Source organism: Chelonia mydas, chromosome 17 (assembly GCF_015237465.2).
Source record: "Chelonia mydas isolate rCheMyd1 chromosome 17, rCheMyd1.pri.v2, whole genome shotgun sequence".
NCBI classification, from domain to species: Eukaryota; Metazoa; Chordata; order Testudines; family Cheloniidae; genus Chelonia; species Chelonia mydas.
The window spans coordinates 22,279,414-22,298,732 of record NC_051257.2 but is presented as its reverse complement, the minus strand read 5'-3'; the positions used below and the strand labels follow the sequence as shown (position 1 = coordinate 22,298,732).

The following is a 19,319-nucleotide window of genomic DNA, read 5'->3' as shown; positions in this document are numbered from 1 at the left end:
ACCCAGCAAAATTAATTATACAGTAGACAGAAACAATCACAGAACCAGACAGATTATACAGACAAACAATAGCAAAGTGGGAACTATAATGACAAAACAATACAGAAGTGAGGATTTCACATCCCAGCTATTGATAAGTGAGTTCTTGCCAGACAGGATGCTATCAAACTAAGTTTCCTTTTACATCTTCTAGGCACTTCCCTTTCTCTGGAGGTGACAGGCATTATCAGGACAGGAGTGTATTCCTAACAGCCCAATAGCACCTTCTTTCAATGGGACTAGTTTGGAATGTGAGGATGTGACCGGTCGCTTCCCAGCTTATGGCTGCCTCTGTTGCTTAGCCAAAGGCCTTAACCTAAGAACAGGGCCTCAGACTGTCACAGTAAGAGAAGGACCTTACACTGGCAGACAGTGATTTGGATTCTTTCTTTTATACCTCTAACTAGCCAAGTGATAAGAATACACCTAAATTCTTAAAGTACAGGCCTTTGCAGACAGGCCTGAATATCTATATCTTAACACATAATATTTTTCTGTGAGGGTGTGATGCTTCCCAGGGTTGTGAGGCACTTTGCTACCACCGGCCCTTAGCATGAGAGAGCCTTATCTATACCTGCCAGAGGTCAGGTCCCTGACAATGCTGGCCACAGGCAACACAAGTATTACCTTCTCTGGCTCTGCTGTCCCTCCGCAGGCAAGCGGTAAGTACACACCAACCCACAAGCCCTTCAAGCGTCTCTCTGGAGTGCCCAGCCCCTGTTCTACTCAGCACTCACAAATTCACTACTCCCAAAGGAATAGTACACACCAGCTTACTAGTTCTAACTCAGGATCACCACTCCACTTAACAAACAGTACTTGATGATAAACTTTTTTTCCACTATAAATATACATAAGAACTCAGATTCAAATAATAGAAAGTAACAATAGTGGAAACAAATGTTTACATATAAACCAAAATCATAACACGCTTTCTAGAGCCTAAACTTAACTCACCTAACTTACACCAAATTCTTTTCCCGGCATTTTTAACCAGGATGGCTGAGATCCCCTTTCAAAAAGATCAAGTCTCCTTGCAGTTTGTCTTTGCAGATTGAAGAATGCCAGTGTGTCTCAGTGCACCCCCAGATGTACCAGATCTCTGATCTTCACCTGAAAACTGTCCCATCTGTCCCCCTATCTTCCTGTGCTGTTTACGTTTTCCTATTAATTTCCTTCTGAAGTCTCCGCAAGCCCTTCATTAGCACTTGACTCAGTATGCTAGTACAAAAAGAAAAGGAGTACTTGTGACACCTTAGAGACTAACAAATGTATTTGAGCATAAACTTTCGTGAACTACAGCTCACTTCATCAGATGAATGCAGTGGAAAATACAGTGGGGAGATTTTATATACTCAGAGAACATGAAACAATGGCTGTTACCATACACGCTGTAACGAGAATGATCAGGTAAGGTGAAAAGAAAAGGAGTACTTGTGGCACCTTAGAGACTAACAGATTTATTTGAGCATAAGCTTTCGTGAGCTGTAACTCGCAAAAGCTTATGCTCAAATACATTTGTTAGTCTCTAAGGTGCCACAAGTACTCCTTTTCTTTTTGCGGATACAGACTAACATGGCTGGTACTCTGAAATCAGATAAGGTGAGCTATTACCAGCAGGAGAGGAAAAAAAAACCTTTTGTAGTGATGATCAAGGTGGGCCATTTCCAGCAGTTCACAAAAATGTCTGAGGAACAGTGGGGAGTGGGGAATAAACATGGGGAAATAGTTTTACTTTGTGTAATGACCCATCCACTCCCAGTCTTTGTTCAAGCCTAAGTTAATTGTATCCAGTTTGCAGATTAATTCCAATTCAGCAGTCTCTCGTTGGAGTCTGTTTTTGAAGTTTTTCTGTTGAAGAATTGCCACTTTTAGGTCTGTAATCGAGTGACCAAAGAGATTGAAGTGTTCTCCAACTGGTTTTTGAATGTTATAATTCTTGACGTCTGATTTGTGTCCATTTATTCTTTTATGTAGAGACTGTCCAGTTTGGCCAATGTACATGGCAGAGGGGCATTGCTGGCACATGATGGCATATATCACATTGGTAGATGTGCAGGTGAACAAGCCTCTGATAGTGTGGCTGATGTGATTAGGCCCTATGATGGTGTCCCCTGAATAGATATGTGGACACAGATGGCAATGGGCTTTGTTGCTGGGTTAGTGGTTCTGTTGTGTGGTGTGTGGTTGCTGGTGAGTATTTTCTTCAGGTTGGGGGGCTGTCTGTAAGCAAGGACTGGCCTGTCTCCCAAGATCTGTGAGAGTGATGGGTCGTCCTTCAGGATAGGTTGTAGATCCTTGATGATGCATTGGAGAGGTTTTAGTTGGGGGCTGAAGGTGATGGCTAGTGGTGTTCTGTTATTTTCTTTGTTGGGCCTGTCCTATAGTAGGTAACTTCTGGGTACTCTTCTGGCTCTGTCAATCTGTTTCTTCACTTCAGCAGGTGGGTATTGTAGTTGTAAGAATGCAAGTATAGTGGTCTCAACCAGTGGTATTTGTATCCCTGGGGGTACGCAGAGGTCTTCTGGGGGTACATCAACTCATCTAGATATTTACTTAGTTTTACAACAGGCTACATAAAAAGCACTAGTGAAGTCGGTACAAACTAAAATTTCATAGACAATGACTTTTTATGCTATTCTATATACTATACACTGAAATGCAACTACAATATTTATATTTCAATTGATTTATAAGTATATGGTAAAAATGAGTAGGTAAGCCATTTTTTAGTAGTAATGCGCTGTGACATTTTTGTCTGATTTTTGTAAGCGAGTAGTTTTTAAGTGAAGTGAAACCTAGGGGTACACAAGACAAATCAGACTCCTACAAGGGGTAAAATAGTCTGGAAAGGTGGAGAGCAACTGTGCTAGTAGACTTTTGTTTTAAGACGCATGCAATATGCAATGGTCCATCAAGGGGATAAGTGTCTCCTGTTTTCTGTCTGGAGAAGTTTTTCTCAAGGCACCTGTGAGTGACCTGCCTTTAACTACAAGGCCTAGAGAACATAATTTTCAACATATCTGCATGACTCCTCACACGTGTTCCGTACACATATCTCACAATGATTGATGACCAATGTGACACATGCTTTCATTAGAGACCTCACATGACATTTATTTTGGTGAATCCAGGGATCTGTGTACTCCTGTGCCTTCTGCCAGTTGGCATCAGGAGGTCCTTGGGTTACAAAGAAATCCTCAGTTTAGGTACTTGTTCCTCATTGACATTGTCTGCCAGATCTCAGCTGCCTTCTGAGCAGACTGCAATGCCATCTTTTTTTCCCCTTTACATCCAGATTGTAAGTGGAGTGAGGGATAAAGGTGATTAGATGTGGCAATGTTATGATTTTGTTGACATACTGATGTTTGGATAGTCTGTTGCTAGGGATTTATCTTTGATATTTGTATGACGTGCTTTAATTGTTGGTGTCTAGAGGTGTTAAGTTTGTTAAAACCATAATGTTTACAAATAGACACAATGGTGTATAGAAGTCTGTTTCTAGCCTACGTCTAGAATTTGCCTAGGTACACAAACATCTCTTTTTTTAATTCATAGCAATGAGTGTTAAAAATAAAACTTGGGGATGGTCTTCCACAGCAAGTTCTTTTTTAATAAGAGAGTTTTTTTTTTAGGAAAGACAAACTTCTGGCTATTTTCTGGTCAAGAAATACACATTCTAGTAGTTGTCATTGTTCCTTTGAACAACTTAATTGTAATACGTGTATTTCAATAGACTGAACATCTTGTGTTGAAGAGAGCTGACCCACTCAAATTCTCCTGATTATATCTTTTCTCAGAATCTGAGTAACTTAGAATTCTCACTCACATTTTCATAAGCCATTTAAGAACATTAAAAGGTTAGCTTGTTCTGTACCATTAGTTTGTAGCAAGTCTCCGTGGTGGAATTATTTCCAGAAATAAGTGGTCTGATCAAATTCAGCAGCTCTAATTGGTTGTTAAAAATAAGCATGAATGTCACACCGAAAACACCACTAAGAAATGAATACTTAAAACTTCAATCTTGCCCTGTTATGTTTAGTACTACAGCTCTTTTGGGATGTGATCATCTACTTTATGCAGGCCATTGCATTTGCTAGGCACTGCTGGGAGGGATAAAGTGAATGGTGCGTCTAAGTATCAGTTTCACAACTAGAGCTTTTGGCAGCAACACTGACCAATGTTATCTGTTGGTGACCAGCTCAAAGGTTCTGAGCAGGTGTAGAGGACTAGATCACTATAAAACCCTCCTCTCTATGAGTAGATGGTTATAGGCAAACCACTGTGAAGATGGGCTCAGTGGTGGTCCCTCATGCATGTTAAGGTGTCCTAGGTGCTTTGCTGAGGGAACTTTAAAGACTGGGGAGGCATTAAAGGAACATGTGACAAGTCTAAGCATGATCTTTTAATGGTCTGACTGTAGTCTTTTTAACTCTATAGCCCCTAGGTGGGTCTGTCTCAGCAGTGCATCAATAACTGTCTGTCTTCTGGTTGATCAGGTGACCGGGCACGCAGGTCCCCTCGGAAACTTCCTACTTCTCTGAAGAAGGAAGAGAAGAAGTGGGTGCCACCTAAGTTCCTGCCACACAAATATGATGTCAAGCTGCAAAACGAAGATAAGGTGAGTTGCCTGTATGAATCTTCTACTACGCAGCATGACAGAAAAGGATGAAATGAATAACCCCTATGTGCCATCAAGCAGCAGTGAAAATTCCTTTAACCACATTCAGTATTGTATAGAAAAGTTGTCTGAATGGTGTGACTTATGCCTTGGTGAGTAAGCTGGCTGTTAACTGGCTAATACCTGATCTGTCTGCCAATTGGTTGATGAAACCTGGCCAGTGATATAAAATTTTTTATTAAAGCTAATGTAAAAAAATATATATAATACACAGGTTAGGAAAAGTGTGTCTGTACATGTGGGTATAGTGCTTAGATTGTCCACAAATACAAAGTTTGTTTTAAAAGTCATAAGATACATATAGCACATAATCAGCAATAACCTAAATTTAACAATACAGTTTAGATATTAACATCCAAGTATTCGGGTACATCACTGATAAAAAGTTGCACAGAGTTGTTTGTGGAAAGCAAAATATATCCAAGTAAAGATTGTCCCTCAGTAATTGAGAATTTAGGGTGGGTTGTCCATTTAGAATATACAATCCATTAGGAAAATATTTCAGTTACTTTCCCAACTGCGCTTCTCATCGGCAGTCTAGCTCAGCGTTTCCCAAACTTTTTTGGCCACGGAACATCTGGTAAATATTAGAAGTGTTCCGTAAATATATTATAGTCGTTTGGTTTTCAAATAAAAAATTGCTTTATTTATGCTCAAATATATTTTATTTTATAAAACAAAGCAAAAATGCAAATTTAAAATAACTTGAACTAACAATTTCTAACTGGAAAGCGGGTATAAACTAGTACAAAATTCAAGTGTAAGACCCTTTTTTTAATTAAGATTCTTTCACGGAACACCTATTCACATTGTGCGGAACACCAGTGTTCCGCGGAACACCAGTGTTCCGCGGAACACAGTTTGGGAAACGCTGCTCTAGCTCATCCCTCCTGGTATTGCTTGTAGAAGTGACCAAGAGTAACTGCTTATATGTAACTGCATCTGAAGAAGTGGGTTTTTGCCCATGAAAACTTATGCCCAAATAAATCTGTTAGGCTTTAAGGTGCCACCAGACTCCTCATTGTTTTTTGTGGATACAGACTAACACGGCTATCCCTCTGATGCTTATATTTAATTAACCAGTGATACTTTGAGAGTGACATCATAGCTAATTACTCTTCAGGAAGCTCTCTGGTTTGCAGCACTGCTGTATTCTTTCTATCAGCTGTTCACTAGGATGATCATAATCCTGATAGGAAGGCAGCAAGGACTTCAAACTAATGATTACAACTTGCAGAGTAACTCTCCTGGTCTCAAAAAGGGTTTGATAAACTAGTCTCTTTTCTTTAACCAAATATTAGTGATTGGGTGTTGTTGCCAAAGCAAAGTAGTAGACTTTGGCAAGGAGTCTGCAACATAAGTTAACATTTCAAATATTTCAGTGACAGTTTTTAGCTAATTGAACATCCCACCAACTTCTTTCAACTCTCAGTGCTACAAGTGCTATTTGTTCTAATCTGAGGTTGCAATAATCAGGGGCCACACAAAGAAAGGGGTGGATGCCTCTTGGCTAAGAGGTGATGTAGTGTACCATACCTGTGCTCTTGTGCTGTGTGGTGTTTGAGAGAATACATAAAAATTGAATGTTACCAATCTGTCTTTGTGTGATGTTTCAAAGATCATCAGCAATGTGCCAGCAGATAGCTTAATCCGTACAGAGCGACCACCCAACAAAGAAATCCTGAGGTATTTCATCCGCCATAATGCACTACGGGCTGGCACAGGCGAGAATTCTCCATGGGTGGTAGAAGATGAATTAGTGAAGAAGTATTCTCTTCCCAGTAAATTTAGTGACTTTCTGCTAGACCCACATAAGGTAAGAACTCTCATTTAAAAATCTGCTTGCAAGGTAGGGCTGGGGGTGTGGAAGAGACACTGGCCAAGATTTTCAAGTGAATAATTTTTTTTGGAGGCTCCAAACTTGAGACATCTTGTTGGGGCTTAGTTTTCAGACTGAAAGCCTTGCAGTTTCTGAAAATCAGCTCCTTTAAGGCAACTTTAGATGAGCACCTAAAAATAGTCCTCTTTGAAAAGACTGGCTGGAATGGGTTTAGTTGGGCTATGGGAGGCCTCAAACCCTCTTAAGGAGTGGAACTAGGAGTGGAGACACTTCATTTGAAGTTAATTCTATTGTAAATTGTGTTTCTCCTTGCCACTCAGTGGCAATTTATATAAAGAGCCCCCACTCTTGGACAAGAAGAAGAAGAAGAAGTTTAGATAGACACAATATTGTCAGCAACAGATCAATGAAATAAATGTTGCTTTTTTCTAGGTGGTCACTCTTGACCTTTTTTTTTTTTTCCCCAATCCCCTAACCATCCAGAAAACATACTTGTTTGTGAAACACTGAAGTGTAGAAAATTTTGGTAAAGGAGACCTACAAATACTATTGTAAGGCAATGTGTTTATTCAATGAACTTATTTCATTTAGAGGTTTTTGTCCCTGACACAGGGCACTGAAAATCTCATGGCACAATTACGGTGATTGCATTTTCTTTGCCTTAGACAAGCAGTGTAAATCCCAACTGTTGAAGCTAACTTGAGATGTCAGGAGTTTACTATATAGGAGAAAACTATAACCTTTATCCAATAGTGTGAATTACTGAATCATTTATCTGTTTATGGTAGTTTAGAGGTTATAGTTGAGATATTTAATATTTTGGTTTTGTAACTGTTTTCGTGGTCCCTGCAGAATTAATACTTAACTTTCTTATAGTGTGCTGGATTCACAGATCTTAAAATACTTTACAAAGGAAGGTCAGGGTTACCCCCTTTTATAGGTGGGAAATTGAGGTGTAGAGGTGAAGTGATTTGCCCGAGTGCGTTAGCACGTCAGTGGCAGAGCTGAAAATAGGACTTGACTCTCCCAGTCATGTACCCTACTTTTGGACCATACTGTCTCTAGAATAGATAATCTATTCTATTATGTTATCCTAGATGCAGGTTTGCCATCCCCTAACTGAGGGAGCTACTTTTGGCAACCCCGTGGCAATTATCACATTTCATACTGAAAAAAGAACAGGAGTACTTGTGGCACCTTAGAGACTAACAAATTTATTAGAGCATAAGCTTTTGTGGGCTACAGCCCACTTCATCAGATGCATAGAATGGATCATATAGTAAGAAGATATATATATATATACACACACACACGCTATATATATATAAAGTTAAAGTTGCCATACAAGCTGTGAGAGGCTAATTAGTTAAGATGAACTATTCTCAGCAGGCGAAAAAAACTTTTTTGTAGTGATAATCAAGATGGCCCATTTAGACAGTTGACAAGAAGGTGTGAGGATACTTAACTTAGGGAAATAGATGGAATATGTGTAATGACCCAGCCACTCCCATACTGAATATTCCACATAGCAGTGATAAAAGGGGCTTTCAGTATTGTGGTTAAATGAGACTCATCCCTCACCCCCAAAAAGGGTAAGTATTGCACCATTGCCTCAATATACACCATATTGAAACCCTGCTGGAGCACGGAATTTGCCCTTGAGAGGTGTGCATGTTGGGAAAGTCCTGTTTTTTTCCTTTATGGAATAATTCTAGCATGGTTCAGACTTAGTAAAACTGCACCCTAGAACAAAAAAGGATTTCCTTACATCTTTCTACTTGCCCTAGTAGGATGGCTCCATGCTCTAGCAGGAATATTTAGGCTCACAAAGAAGTCTGGTGTAGGTTCATTTAAAGGAAAGATTAATATAAAATCATTAATATGCAGACTGCCTCTTAATTTGGTATAGTATTTGGGACATTCAGTTACTGAAAATACATAATTAAAAAGTATTTGACCACCCTTAAATGCTTTGAGTATTCAAAGTACCAAAGGAGGTATGCTATCAATATAAATAATTTTATTCTATTTGCACTTGCAGTGACTTATCTACACTGCTGCAAGTCTTTGGTAAATAGTACATTTGCTGTCCCTAGAACAAGAGAACTGTTTTTATGAAACTCTTAGCCCTGGTCAGCTTGAGATGGTATTTGAGCCTGAGACACAAGTGTTGTGCCTATCCCCTGTCAATGGAGGGCCTACAGTACACTCTGTTTAACAAGTGTAGCAAAAAACTTGCAAATCTGTTGCAACGAGTTTTACTTTGGGGGGGGGGGGGTAGCTACTGTTACTTTCATCCCATTCACTGCCACTTCTAGTTAGTTCCTATGAGGAAACAGTAAAACTGAATCTGTGGGAGAAGCTGTAAATTGTTTTCAATTTCAATTGAAATTTCAATTTCAATTATTTCACTGTAAATATTTAGGGAGTCCTGTCCATCTGTTGAAATGTTAGAGAATTTTTGTCATAACAGCCAATGTCTGGTTTTTTACTGGCAAATTCTAAGGGTATGTCTTCACTACCTGCCATAGTGTAGACGAGGGCTAAGAAGGGAAGTGGGGTAGCATACTGTTTGGAGAACTGGCAAGTGAAGACAGGACATAGGAGCTAAAGTTAAATAATACCAAGAGCTTGACAGAAAAAATAAATTGTCAACATTTGGCTGCTCTTACTTCCCAGAAATTTCCCAATATAGATTTGTTCTTTTCTTGTAAAGAAATGCCTAAACCATATGATGATTTGACAGACAACTTGTTGCCAAATGTAGCTACTTAAAAAAAAAAAAACAGTTATGCAAGTACAAAAGAGCCTGCAGGGACAATGATCTCCTCTGGCTTGACAGTTATATCAAAGTATGGAATAGAAACTTTTTTGATCACTGGTCCTGGACCAATGCTTGGGGAAAGTTTTTGCTAATCCTAAGAGCATCTGCACTGATACTGCCAAAGTAGAGTTAACCCTGATAGGTTATGAAAGACTTTCTACTGTGGGTTGTTATAGTTGTTTGTAATCTCGTAAAACATCTTAATCGTAACAGAGAATGTAAAGTCAAAATTTTCACCCATGCTGTTTCCCTCTCTGAAGTCTGCAGCTTAAACATACCTTCAGTAAAACACCTGTGGCTGGCCCACATCAGCTGACTCGAGCAGGGTCTGTAGGGCTATAAAATTGCAGTGTAGGTGTTTGGACTTTGGCTGGAGCCTTGGTTCTGGGACCCTCCCCTCTGGCAGGGTCCTGAAGCCTGGGCTACAGCTAGAGCCCAAACATATACACTGCAATTTTATTGTCCTGCAGCCCAAGCCCTGCAAGCCTGAATCAGCTGACATAGGCTGGCCATGGGTGCTCTTTTCAGTGTAGACATCCACATGGCTCTCAGGGTCTACCTTAAGGATTTCCTATGTTCAAGAGGCAGAATGTAACCGACTTAAGGGAGAGTAAAAGCAAATGACTCTTCACCCCGTAGCTTCTCTTAGGTGGAAACAAGAGCTGCTTATGTCAGCTGAATGGCACTAAAGTGCCTTCATTGCCCTATGGGGGAGAAAGAATAACTCTGTAAGTGCCTGGGAATTAATGTAGTAGTTAAGGTTACTTGAGGACTTTCATAACCACAACTCTGAGAATCTTTAGGGAGGAAGTTTTCCATGCTTGGCCTTAGCTCAGTGGTAAATTCAAACCATTTTAAAATCTGAAATTGTTGGAGGACAAACCAATCTAGGATTAGTTCCTCAGTTCTGCCAAAATAACGTTAAGTTGTCGGCATGTTCAACTGGCGCACATGCAGTTGTAATATCTAACATAAATGGTTATGATGGTTATCACTAATATGCTGAAAATAACTTTCTCCATAGGTGGTCTCCTGCAGTGTTTATATGCTGTCTTCAGTGGAGCTTTCTGCAATAGGGACACCAAGGGCATTAAAAGAAAACTAAATTTTCATTAAATGGTTAATCTTACTGTAGTAGTAAACATTCAGAAGTAATGAAATAAAAATGCTAACAGTGCTATGAGAAAAGTAACTTGATTACAATGGGCATGTTTACTATATCTGTTCTGAAATATGTACCTTATTATAGCAATTTTTAGACTGTTGCACATCCTGTATCTTTTGTTATGCTTGACATGACAGAATTTTTCACTAAAACCTTAACTTTTTCACTCTGACTTCTGATGGTTATAATCTTCATGTTATAAATATTATTGCAAGTATCGTGTGTTATTTTTGAGTTCTTGAAATTAACCCATCCAGTGCTCATAATGCACATATGTGACTTGAATCTCAGAAATGCTGAGCACCCAAATACCATTGAAATCAATAGGAGCTGGAGGTGATCACAGCACCTTAAAAATTAGGCCGCTAAACTACCACTGTGTAGTCCTTTATTGGACCAACTTCTGTTGGTGAAAGAGACAAAGGAACTTGCACCAACAGAAGTTGGTCCAAGAAAAAGGCTTTTTGTCACCCACCTAGTCTCTCTCTAATATCCTGGGATCAACACAGCTACACCAATGCTACAAACAATTGTGTAGTCCTGTTGATTAGGTAACAACAGTCCTGAACAATAGAACTGCATTGACAAATGGATCACTCCAAAGGCTAAAAACCCTCCAAATCCACCCCTGTATCCTCAGGAAAGCCCTTAGAGCAGGCCCCCGACACTAATCTGAGACTTCTTTTTACCATACAAACTTTCAAGCAAACAAATTCATAAATCTGTAAAAACTGGAAAGCTTTTTCATGTAATGCAGTTGGAAGTGACTTTAAAACATCATTGAAGCAAACAAACTTAAACAAATTTTAAAGCTGAATGTTAAATCCTCCTAAGATGGGCTATTAACTTTATAACCTGAGGAACTCTTTATAGCAAATTGAAAGCCATTGTAGTGGTCTGTGTCCCCCGTCCCCCACCCTTACCTGTTAAACTGAACAGGGAACTGAACTAAACTTAAATGTTAAAAATAATTATCAGAGAAAGGTTCTTCAGACATTGCCCCTGCTTAGATTGGTTTTATATTAATATCTCTTCTTCAATTCTAGTACATGACTCTCAACCCCTCAACCAAAAAGAAGAGCTCTGGATCACCTGACAGAAAGCCCTCCAAGAAGTCCAAAACTGATGGATCTTCACTGGGCCAGCCACTGAGCCCTACGCTGTGGTGTCATGTGCATTTGAAGAAGTCTATTATAGGCTCCCCACTAAAAGTGAAGAACTCTAAGAACCCAAAATCCTCCAAAGAGGAGTTGGAGGAGGTGATGAAAATGGTGTCTCCAGGCAAACTTGGCGCTGACTTCCACATTCCTAAAAGGAGCCGACTAGGGAAGGGCAGCGACAAATCCTTAGACAAGAAACAGAAAGGCAAAAGGGTTCTGAATGGGCAGAAGTCCCCTGGGAAATCAAAATCACCTAGGAAAGGTCTGAAGAATCCCAAGATGAAACTGAAACAAATGACACTACTGGACATGGCAAAAGGCACCCCTAAGGTGTCTAGAACTCCGAAGAACTCAGCAGGGACTCCCAGGTCCTCCAGCAAACCCCAGAAACATCTTCCTCCTGCTGCACTCCACCTCATTGCCTATTACAAGGAAAACAAAGACCGGGAGGATAAAAAAAGTGCCCTTTCCTGCATTATCTCCAAAACAGCCCGGCTACTCTCAAATGAGGACCGTGCCCGCCTTCCTGAAGAGTTGCGAGGGATAGTACAGAAACGCTATGAACTCTTAGAGCACAAAAAAAAATGGGCCTCCATGACAGAGGAACAACGCAAGGAGTATCTGAAGAAGAAACGGGAGAAGCTGAAGGAGAAACTAAAGGAGAGAGCAAAAGAGCGGAAGGAAAAGGAGATGCAGGAAAAACTGGAAAAGCAGAAGAGGTATGAGGACCAAGATCTTAAAGGAAAGAATTTGCCTGCTTTTAAACTAGTGGATACTCCAGAAGGACTTCCCAATACTCTCTTTGGGGATGTGGCCATGGTGGTGGAGTTCCTGAGCTGTTATTCAGGCTTACTGATGCCAGATGCTCAGTATCCCATTACAGCAGTCTCCTTGATGGAGGCTCTGTGTGCCGAGAAAGGGGGCTTTCTCTACTTGAACCGGGTGCTGGTCATTCTTCTGCAGACCCTGCTGCAGGATGAAATTGCCGAAGACTATGCTGAGTTGGGAATGAAACTCTCGGAAATCCCCCTTACCTTGCATTCTGTTTCTGAGCTGGTCCGCCTGTGTCTCCGCAAGTCAGATGTACAGGAGGAAAGTGAGGTTTCTGATGATGTAGATGAGAGCAAGGATTCAGCTACCTTTGAGGATAATGAGGTACAAGATGAGTTTTTGGAGAAGCTGGAGACATCAGAGTTCTTTGAGCTGACATCTGAGGAGAAGCTACAGATAGTTGCAGCGCTATGTCACCGAATCCTAATGACTTACTCCGTGCAGGACCACGTAGAAGCAAAGCAGCAGATGTCAGCTGAGCTGTGGAAGGAGCGGCTTGCTGTGCTGAAGGAAGAGAATGACAAGAAAAGAGCAGAAAAGCAGAAACGGAAAGAAATGGAGGCTAAAAACAAAGAGAATGGGAAAGATGAGAATGGGGTGGGAAGGAATGACAAGAAAAAAATGGAGATGGTAAAAACAGAACAACAGATGGAAATAGAGGCTGAAGATATGATCAGTGCTGTGAAAAGCAGGAGACTTCTTGCCATTCAAGCCAAGAAAGAGAAGGAGCAACAGGAGAGGCAAATGAGAGGTACAATACTGGAGTGTGTGTGAGAGCGGGGGAATGGGATACAAAAGTAATGTAGACAATTCAGTTCTCCATTTTCAATAGTGTTACCTGGCCATGAGGGATTTTATGGCTGGTGTTTAAGGTCTCTAGTTCTGTTGATGGGAGGCATTGTGCAGCCTGCAGGATTTTCAAAACCACAGCTATGTAGTGTTTTAATATTACTCCAGTAGCTCAAAATTTGGTGTGCTATGTGTCAGATCCTCTTTCAGTTTTGCCTCTTCAGAAGTCCCCCGCAAGTACCTTCCAGCAAGTCTATTTTTGGTGGAGGAAAGTTCTCTTGTGCTTACCAAAATCTGGCTCCTTCCAAGAGATGCAGAAGACCTCTGTCCATGAGCCAATTCCCAGGAATCTGGTCCACTAGCTCCCTGCTGTTGCTAAGTGTACTACTTTACATATTGCCACATTATCACCAGCAGCCCCTGCCTCACATGAGAAACCTGTAAACTGCCATTTTAAAATTGAAGAACTCATTAAAAAATGCTCACTGGGGGGGATTTGTGTAGATCGGTAATACCAGCACTTTTCATATCTGCCATGTGATACCTTATGTTAACCATGCCATTATTATTTCAGACTTTCATAGAACCATACACTGCAGTTTTAAAGAAGTGTGGATACAGTGCTGTCAAAAGCTGCCAGGTTAACAGCCCTCTGAAAACACCAGCACACTTTTTTCTTGTTCATTGAGGATTTTTTCCTGAAAATAAAGGATAAAATCATGAGAAACATGCCTCCTTTCTCCCCAACACTCAATTGTACCTACTTTACTGGAGACTGCTATATGTATACATCTACTGTCTCATCAGCATCCCCCACACACCTGGGATCTGAGAGAAACCATGACTTTGTCTCCAGTTAATGGTTACACAAAGCCTCTATGGTAACCCCTTAGTTCCCTGAATCAAATCACTTACCTTTCCATAGTTTTCCATCTTATACTAGATCTCCTCTGCTCCTCCGCCATTCCTTACTTCCCCTATAGGCTTCATTGTAGAAGGTGACGAAGGGGAATGGAGTTTGAGGAATTCGCAAGGCCAGGTAGAGAGGCCTGGAAGGGTGACCTTCCTTGGGGCCACCTAGCCCAGGCCACCCCTGTACCTGGATCATAGAAGGAAATGAGAGAGCAGCTGTTAGTTTTTCTTCTAATGTTTTTCCTTTTGTTTTATGGCTGAAGTAACAGCAGCTGAACACAGGTGAAAAGAATAAAATTAAGCTCCTGTTCCCTCAAGCACTGATTTCCAAAGGTGTCAGTGATTGTAGTAATAAACCCTAGGTCCCCAGAATCAATCTAGGGGTGGAGGCAGCTGTGGACCCTGTTTCATAGAATTTTCCAGCTGTGAGGAACCTCTGCCAGTCATGCCACTGAGTGGTTCCTCATGTGGGACAAGAACCAGATGAATCAGAAAATGGAACAAATTAATCAAAAATAGAAAATGGTGTGAATATACCATAGACAATATAAAAGAAAAGGAGGACTTGTGGCACCTTAGAGACTAACCAATTTATTTGAGCATAAGCTTTCGTGAGCTACAGCTCACTTCATCGGATGCATTCAGTGGAAAATACAGTGGGGAGGTTTATATACATAGAGAATATGAAACAATGGGTGTTACCATACACACTGTAATGAGTGATCACTTAAGGTGAGCTATTACCAGCAGGAGGGGGTGAAACCTTTTGTAGTGATGATCAAGGTGGGCCATTTCCAGCAGTTGACAAGAACGTCTGAGGAACAGTGGAGGGTGGGGAATAAACATGGGGAAATAGTTTTACTTTGTGTAATGACCCATCCACTCCCAGTCTTTATTCAAGCCTAAGTTAATTGTATCCAGTTTGCAAATTAATTCCAATTCAGCAGTTTCTCGTTGGAGTCTGTTTTTGAAGATTTTTTTGTTGAAGAATTGCCACTTTTAGGTCTGTAATCGAGTGACCAAAGAGATTGAAGTGTTCTCCAACTGGTTTGGAATGTTATAATTCTTGACGTCTGATTTGTGTCCATTTATTCTTTTACGTAGGGACTGTCCGGTTTGACCAATGTACATGGCAGAGGGGCATTGCTGGCACATGATGGCATATATCACATTGGTAGATGTGCAGCCTCTGATAGTGTGGCTGATGTGATTAGGCCCTATGATGGTGTCCCCTGAATAGATATGTGGACATAGTTGGCAACGAGCTTTGTTGCAAGGATAGGTTCCTGGGTTAGTGGTTCTGTTGTGTGGTGTGTGTTTGCTGGTGAGTATTTGCTTCAGGTTGGGGGGCTGTCTGTAAGCAAGGACTGGCCTGTCTCCCAAGATCTGTGAGAGTGATGGGTCATCCTTCAGGGTAGGTTGTAGATCCTTGATGATGCTTTGGAGAGGTTTTAGTTGGGGGCTGAAGGTGGTGGCTAGTGGCGTTCTATTATTTTCTTTGTTGGGCCTGTCCTGTAGTAGGTGACTTCTGGGTTCTCTTCTGGCTCTGTCAATCTGTTTCTTCACTTCAGCAGGTGGGTATTGTAGTTGTAAGAACGCTTGATAGAGATCTTGTAGGTGTTTGTCTCTGTCTGAGGGGTTGGAGCAAATGCGGTTGTATCGTAGAGCTTGGCTGTAGACAATGGATCGTGTGGTGTGGTCTGGATGAAAGCTGGAGGCATGTAGGTAGGAATAGCGGTCAGTAGGTTTTCAGTATAGGGTGGTGTTTATGTGACCATCGCTTATGACCACCGTAGTGTCCAGGGAGTGGATTGCTTGTGTGGACTGGTCCAGGCTGAGGTTGATGGTGGGATGCAAATTGTTGAAATCATGGTGGAATTCCTCAAAGGCTTCTTTTCCATGGGTCCAGACGATGAAGATGTCATCAATGTAGCGCAAGTAGAGTAAGGACATTAAGGGATGAGAGCTGAGGTTCTAAGTCAGCCATAAAAATGTTGGCATACTGTGGGGCCATGTGGGTACCCATAGCAGTGCCGCTGATTTGAAGGTATACATTGTCCCCAAATGTGAAATAGTTATGGGTGAGGACAAAGTCACAAAGTTCAGCCACCAGGTTTTCCGTGACATTATTGGGAATAATGTTCCTGACGGCTTGTAGTCCATCTTTGTGTGGAATGTTGGTGTAGAGGGCTTCTGCATCCATAGTGGCCAAGATGGTGTTTTCAGGAAGATCACCGATGGATTATAGTTTCCTCAGGAAGTCAGTGGTGTCTCGAAGATAGCTGGGAGTGCTGGTAGCGTAGGGCCTGAGAAGAGAGTCTGCATAGCCAGACAATCCTGCTGTCAGGGTGCCAATGCCTGAGAAGATGGGGCATCCAGGATTTCCAGGTTTATGGATCTTGGGTAACAGATAGAATACCCCAGGTCGGGGTTCCAGGGGTGTGTCTGTGTGGATTTGTTCTTGTGCTTTTTCAGGGAGTTTCTTGAGCAAATGCTGTAGTTTCTTTTGGTAACCCTCAGAGGGTAATGGCTTGTAGAAAGTGGTGTTGGAGAGCTGCTGAGCAGCCTCTTGTTCATCTTCCAACCTATTCATGATGACGACAGCACCTCCTTTGTCAGCCTTTTTTATTATGATGATTAGACACTGTTTCTACTCCAGGGAGCTGTGCTAGGGTGGCCGGGGGACCTGACAGGGTTTGGTCAGATCAAAATCTGATTTCTGCAGGCGGGGGAGATGCCAGGTCCTCACCTGTTCCAGCCACTACTCAGCTGGGGTTGCCTCCTATCTGTGACGGGTGGCTGCAGCTCCCAGCCCTGGTTCCATAGGCAAGTCTGATCAGGGGAGAGGGGAAAGCAGTGAGCAGTGGGGTGTGGGAGGTTCCCGCACTCTTCCTGGTGTGTCTGTTTTTTAAATATTACAAAGTTGGCAACCCTAAGCTGTGCAGAGCATTGTAGGATCGGTGCAGTGAGAGCACCCAAAATAGGATTGTCAATGTGGAAACTTGGCACTTTTGCAACTTTCTCTCGTTCAGTCACAAATGTGTAATTGTTTAATAGAGATGTAGCTAGGGAAACACAGCACTGTGTCTCGGGTGGAAATTTCCTTCACCACCATAAAGGCTAGAAACCTATGGAGAGTTTGTTTTAAATGAAGCTGAGATTCAGCAGCAAAGCATACAGCCTGTTAAGGCCCTGTCCAGATCTGTTGCCATCCCTTGAGATTCTATGCTGTCCCCATAGGAGACCCCTTCTGGTCCTATGGCTTCTGCTGCTACCTCTGCTAATGCCAAGCCTGCTGCTCCGCTCCCCATTCTTCAACAACCACTTTGATGTCATCTTTTGGTTGTCTCACCACTCTCTGAAACTGTCTCTCGGTAACTGAACTCAGCTTTCCTCAGAAGTAGCCTCCTTCTGCATCATCTTTGACAACTTCACTGTCCTTGCTGTCTACTTGCCTTGCAGCCTCTCACCTTTGTGAAGTGCTCTACTCTGCATCCAGCTTTTTGTCAGTCCTGTTGCTGCTGACTTATCACTAAAATCTGTAAAACAAAAAACAGGGTGGTGGCTTGTCACCCCAGTTTTTGCCATGGTTGTCAGTTTTAGGGTCAACATCTATAATTAGACGAGAGGGCATGAGGCTCCTATTCCTTGCTGACTGGTTCAAAACCTACTTTGTGAGGAAGCTGTCAACCAGGAGCCATCTTTATGCTATGTGGCTTCAAACAGGAAAGAAAACCTGTTTGTTTTGTGAATGTTGCATTTAAAGTGAAAGTTGTCTTCCAGTGTGACTGTTTTTGGTAAGAACAAGTGTTTCTGTTGCTTGGTATATCCCTCTGAGTAGGAACATTTTCCCCCCTTATGTAAAATTTCGTGTTCATTATTAGCTCTTAATCTGAAAACCCAGTTACTAAACTGAGCAGTGTGTGAGTTATTTGAGCATGAAAAGATATCTTGGATAACGATGCACTTCAGATGAAAAAACTCAGCTTAAAAGGAGGAGGAATGTGGCACATGAATGGAAGTCAAGAGATCCAAGTTCTGTTCTTAGCTCTGCCACAAGTAGTAGTCTTTGTTTCTCAATCATTAAAATGGGAATAATATATTCCCTACCTCATAACTAGTAAAAAGAAAAGGAGTACTTGTGGCACCTTAGAGACTAACCAGTTTATTTGAGCATGAGCTTTCGTGAGCTACAGCTCACTTCATCGGATGCATAGCATATCGTGGAAACTGCAGAAGACATTATATACACACGTATACACATGTATATAATGTCTTCTGCAGTTTCCACGATATGCTATGCATCCGATGAAGTGAGCTGTAGCTCACGAAAGCTCATGCTCAAATAAACTGGTTAGTCTCTAAGGTGCCACAAGTACTCCTTTTCTTTTTACGAATACAGACTAACACGGCTGTTACTCTGATACCTCATAACTGTTACTCTTTTTATCATTTGTAAAGTGCTCAGGTATCGTGAAGGATGCCATAGATGTTACCTACAAATGACTTTTCTGTTTGCGTTCTAATTTAAATGGCCCAACTAGGCATTGGAGGTAACATTTTTCAGAGAAGAGGGAAATTAAGTACTATTATACAACTTGCATTGCTGTGTTGTGATTGGAGGGAGTTACCAACAGGACAGAATCCTTGCAATCTGATCTGACTTCTTTAAAAATGAGTTTCTATGCTTTGAGGAAAGTGACAGAAATCTTGGAAACCTCAAAGTGCAGAAACGGCTCTTCCCATCATATAGGACATTCCCTGTCCTTTCTTATCAGTCAGACATAAGAATTGACAGGACTCAAAAAACTTCCCAGGCATGTACTGGCCAGAAGGCAGAACCTACCAAACAGACCTTGATATGGAGAATGAGTTGGGTGCCCACCAATTAGCTTCCTGAACAATACTTTAGTGAGAAGTCCAGCACCCACCAGAGCTGCTGGGATTCTTGGGGACAGCACCGCTGTATGGGCTCCATCTTTTTATTAACGTCTGACTGATAGGCACCTCATAAACTTTGCTGCCTTTCCTGTCTTCATCTGACTACTAGAAGGGAGAGAGCTTCATCTCCCCACCAA

General features: G+C 41.6%; 1 protein-coding gene across 3 annotated transcripts in view; it reads left to right on the top strand.

The window, feature by feature from the left end:
- BAZ1B (bromodomain adjacent to zinc finger domain 1B) overlaps window positions 1-19,319 on the top strand; it is an 83,848-nt gene that overhangs the window by 21,336 nt on the left and 43,193 nt on the right. For 2 of the 3 annotated variants that reach the window (XM_037880885.2, XM_037880887.1), the window contains 3 exons: window positions 4,539-4,660; window positions 6,339-6,536; window positions 11,596-13,291. In XM_037880885.2, the coding sequence (XP_037736813.1) occupies window positions 4,539-4,660; window positions 6,339-6,536; window positions 11,596-13,291 (2,016 nt within the window). The remainder of the gene's footprint in view (window positions 1-4,538; window positions 4,661-6,338; window positions 6,537-11,595; window positions 13,292-19,319) is intronic. The other variant, XM_037880886.2, reaches the window with a different exon arrangement.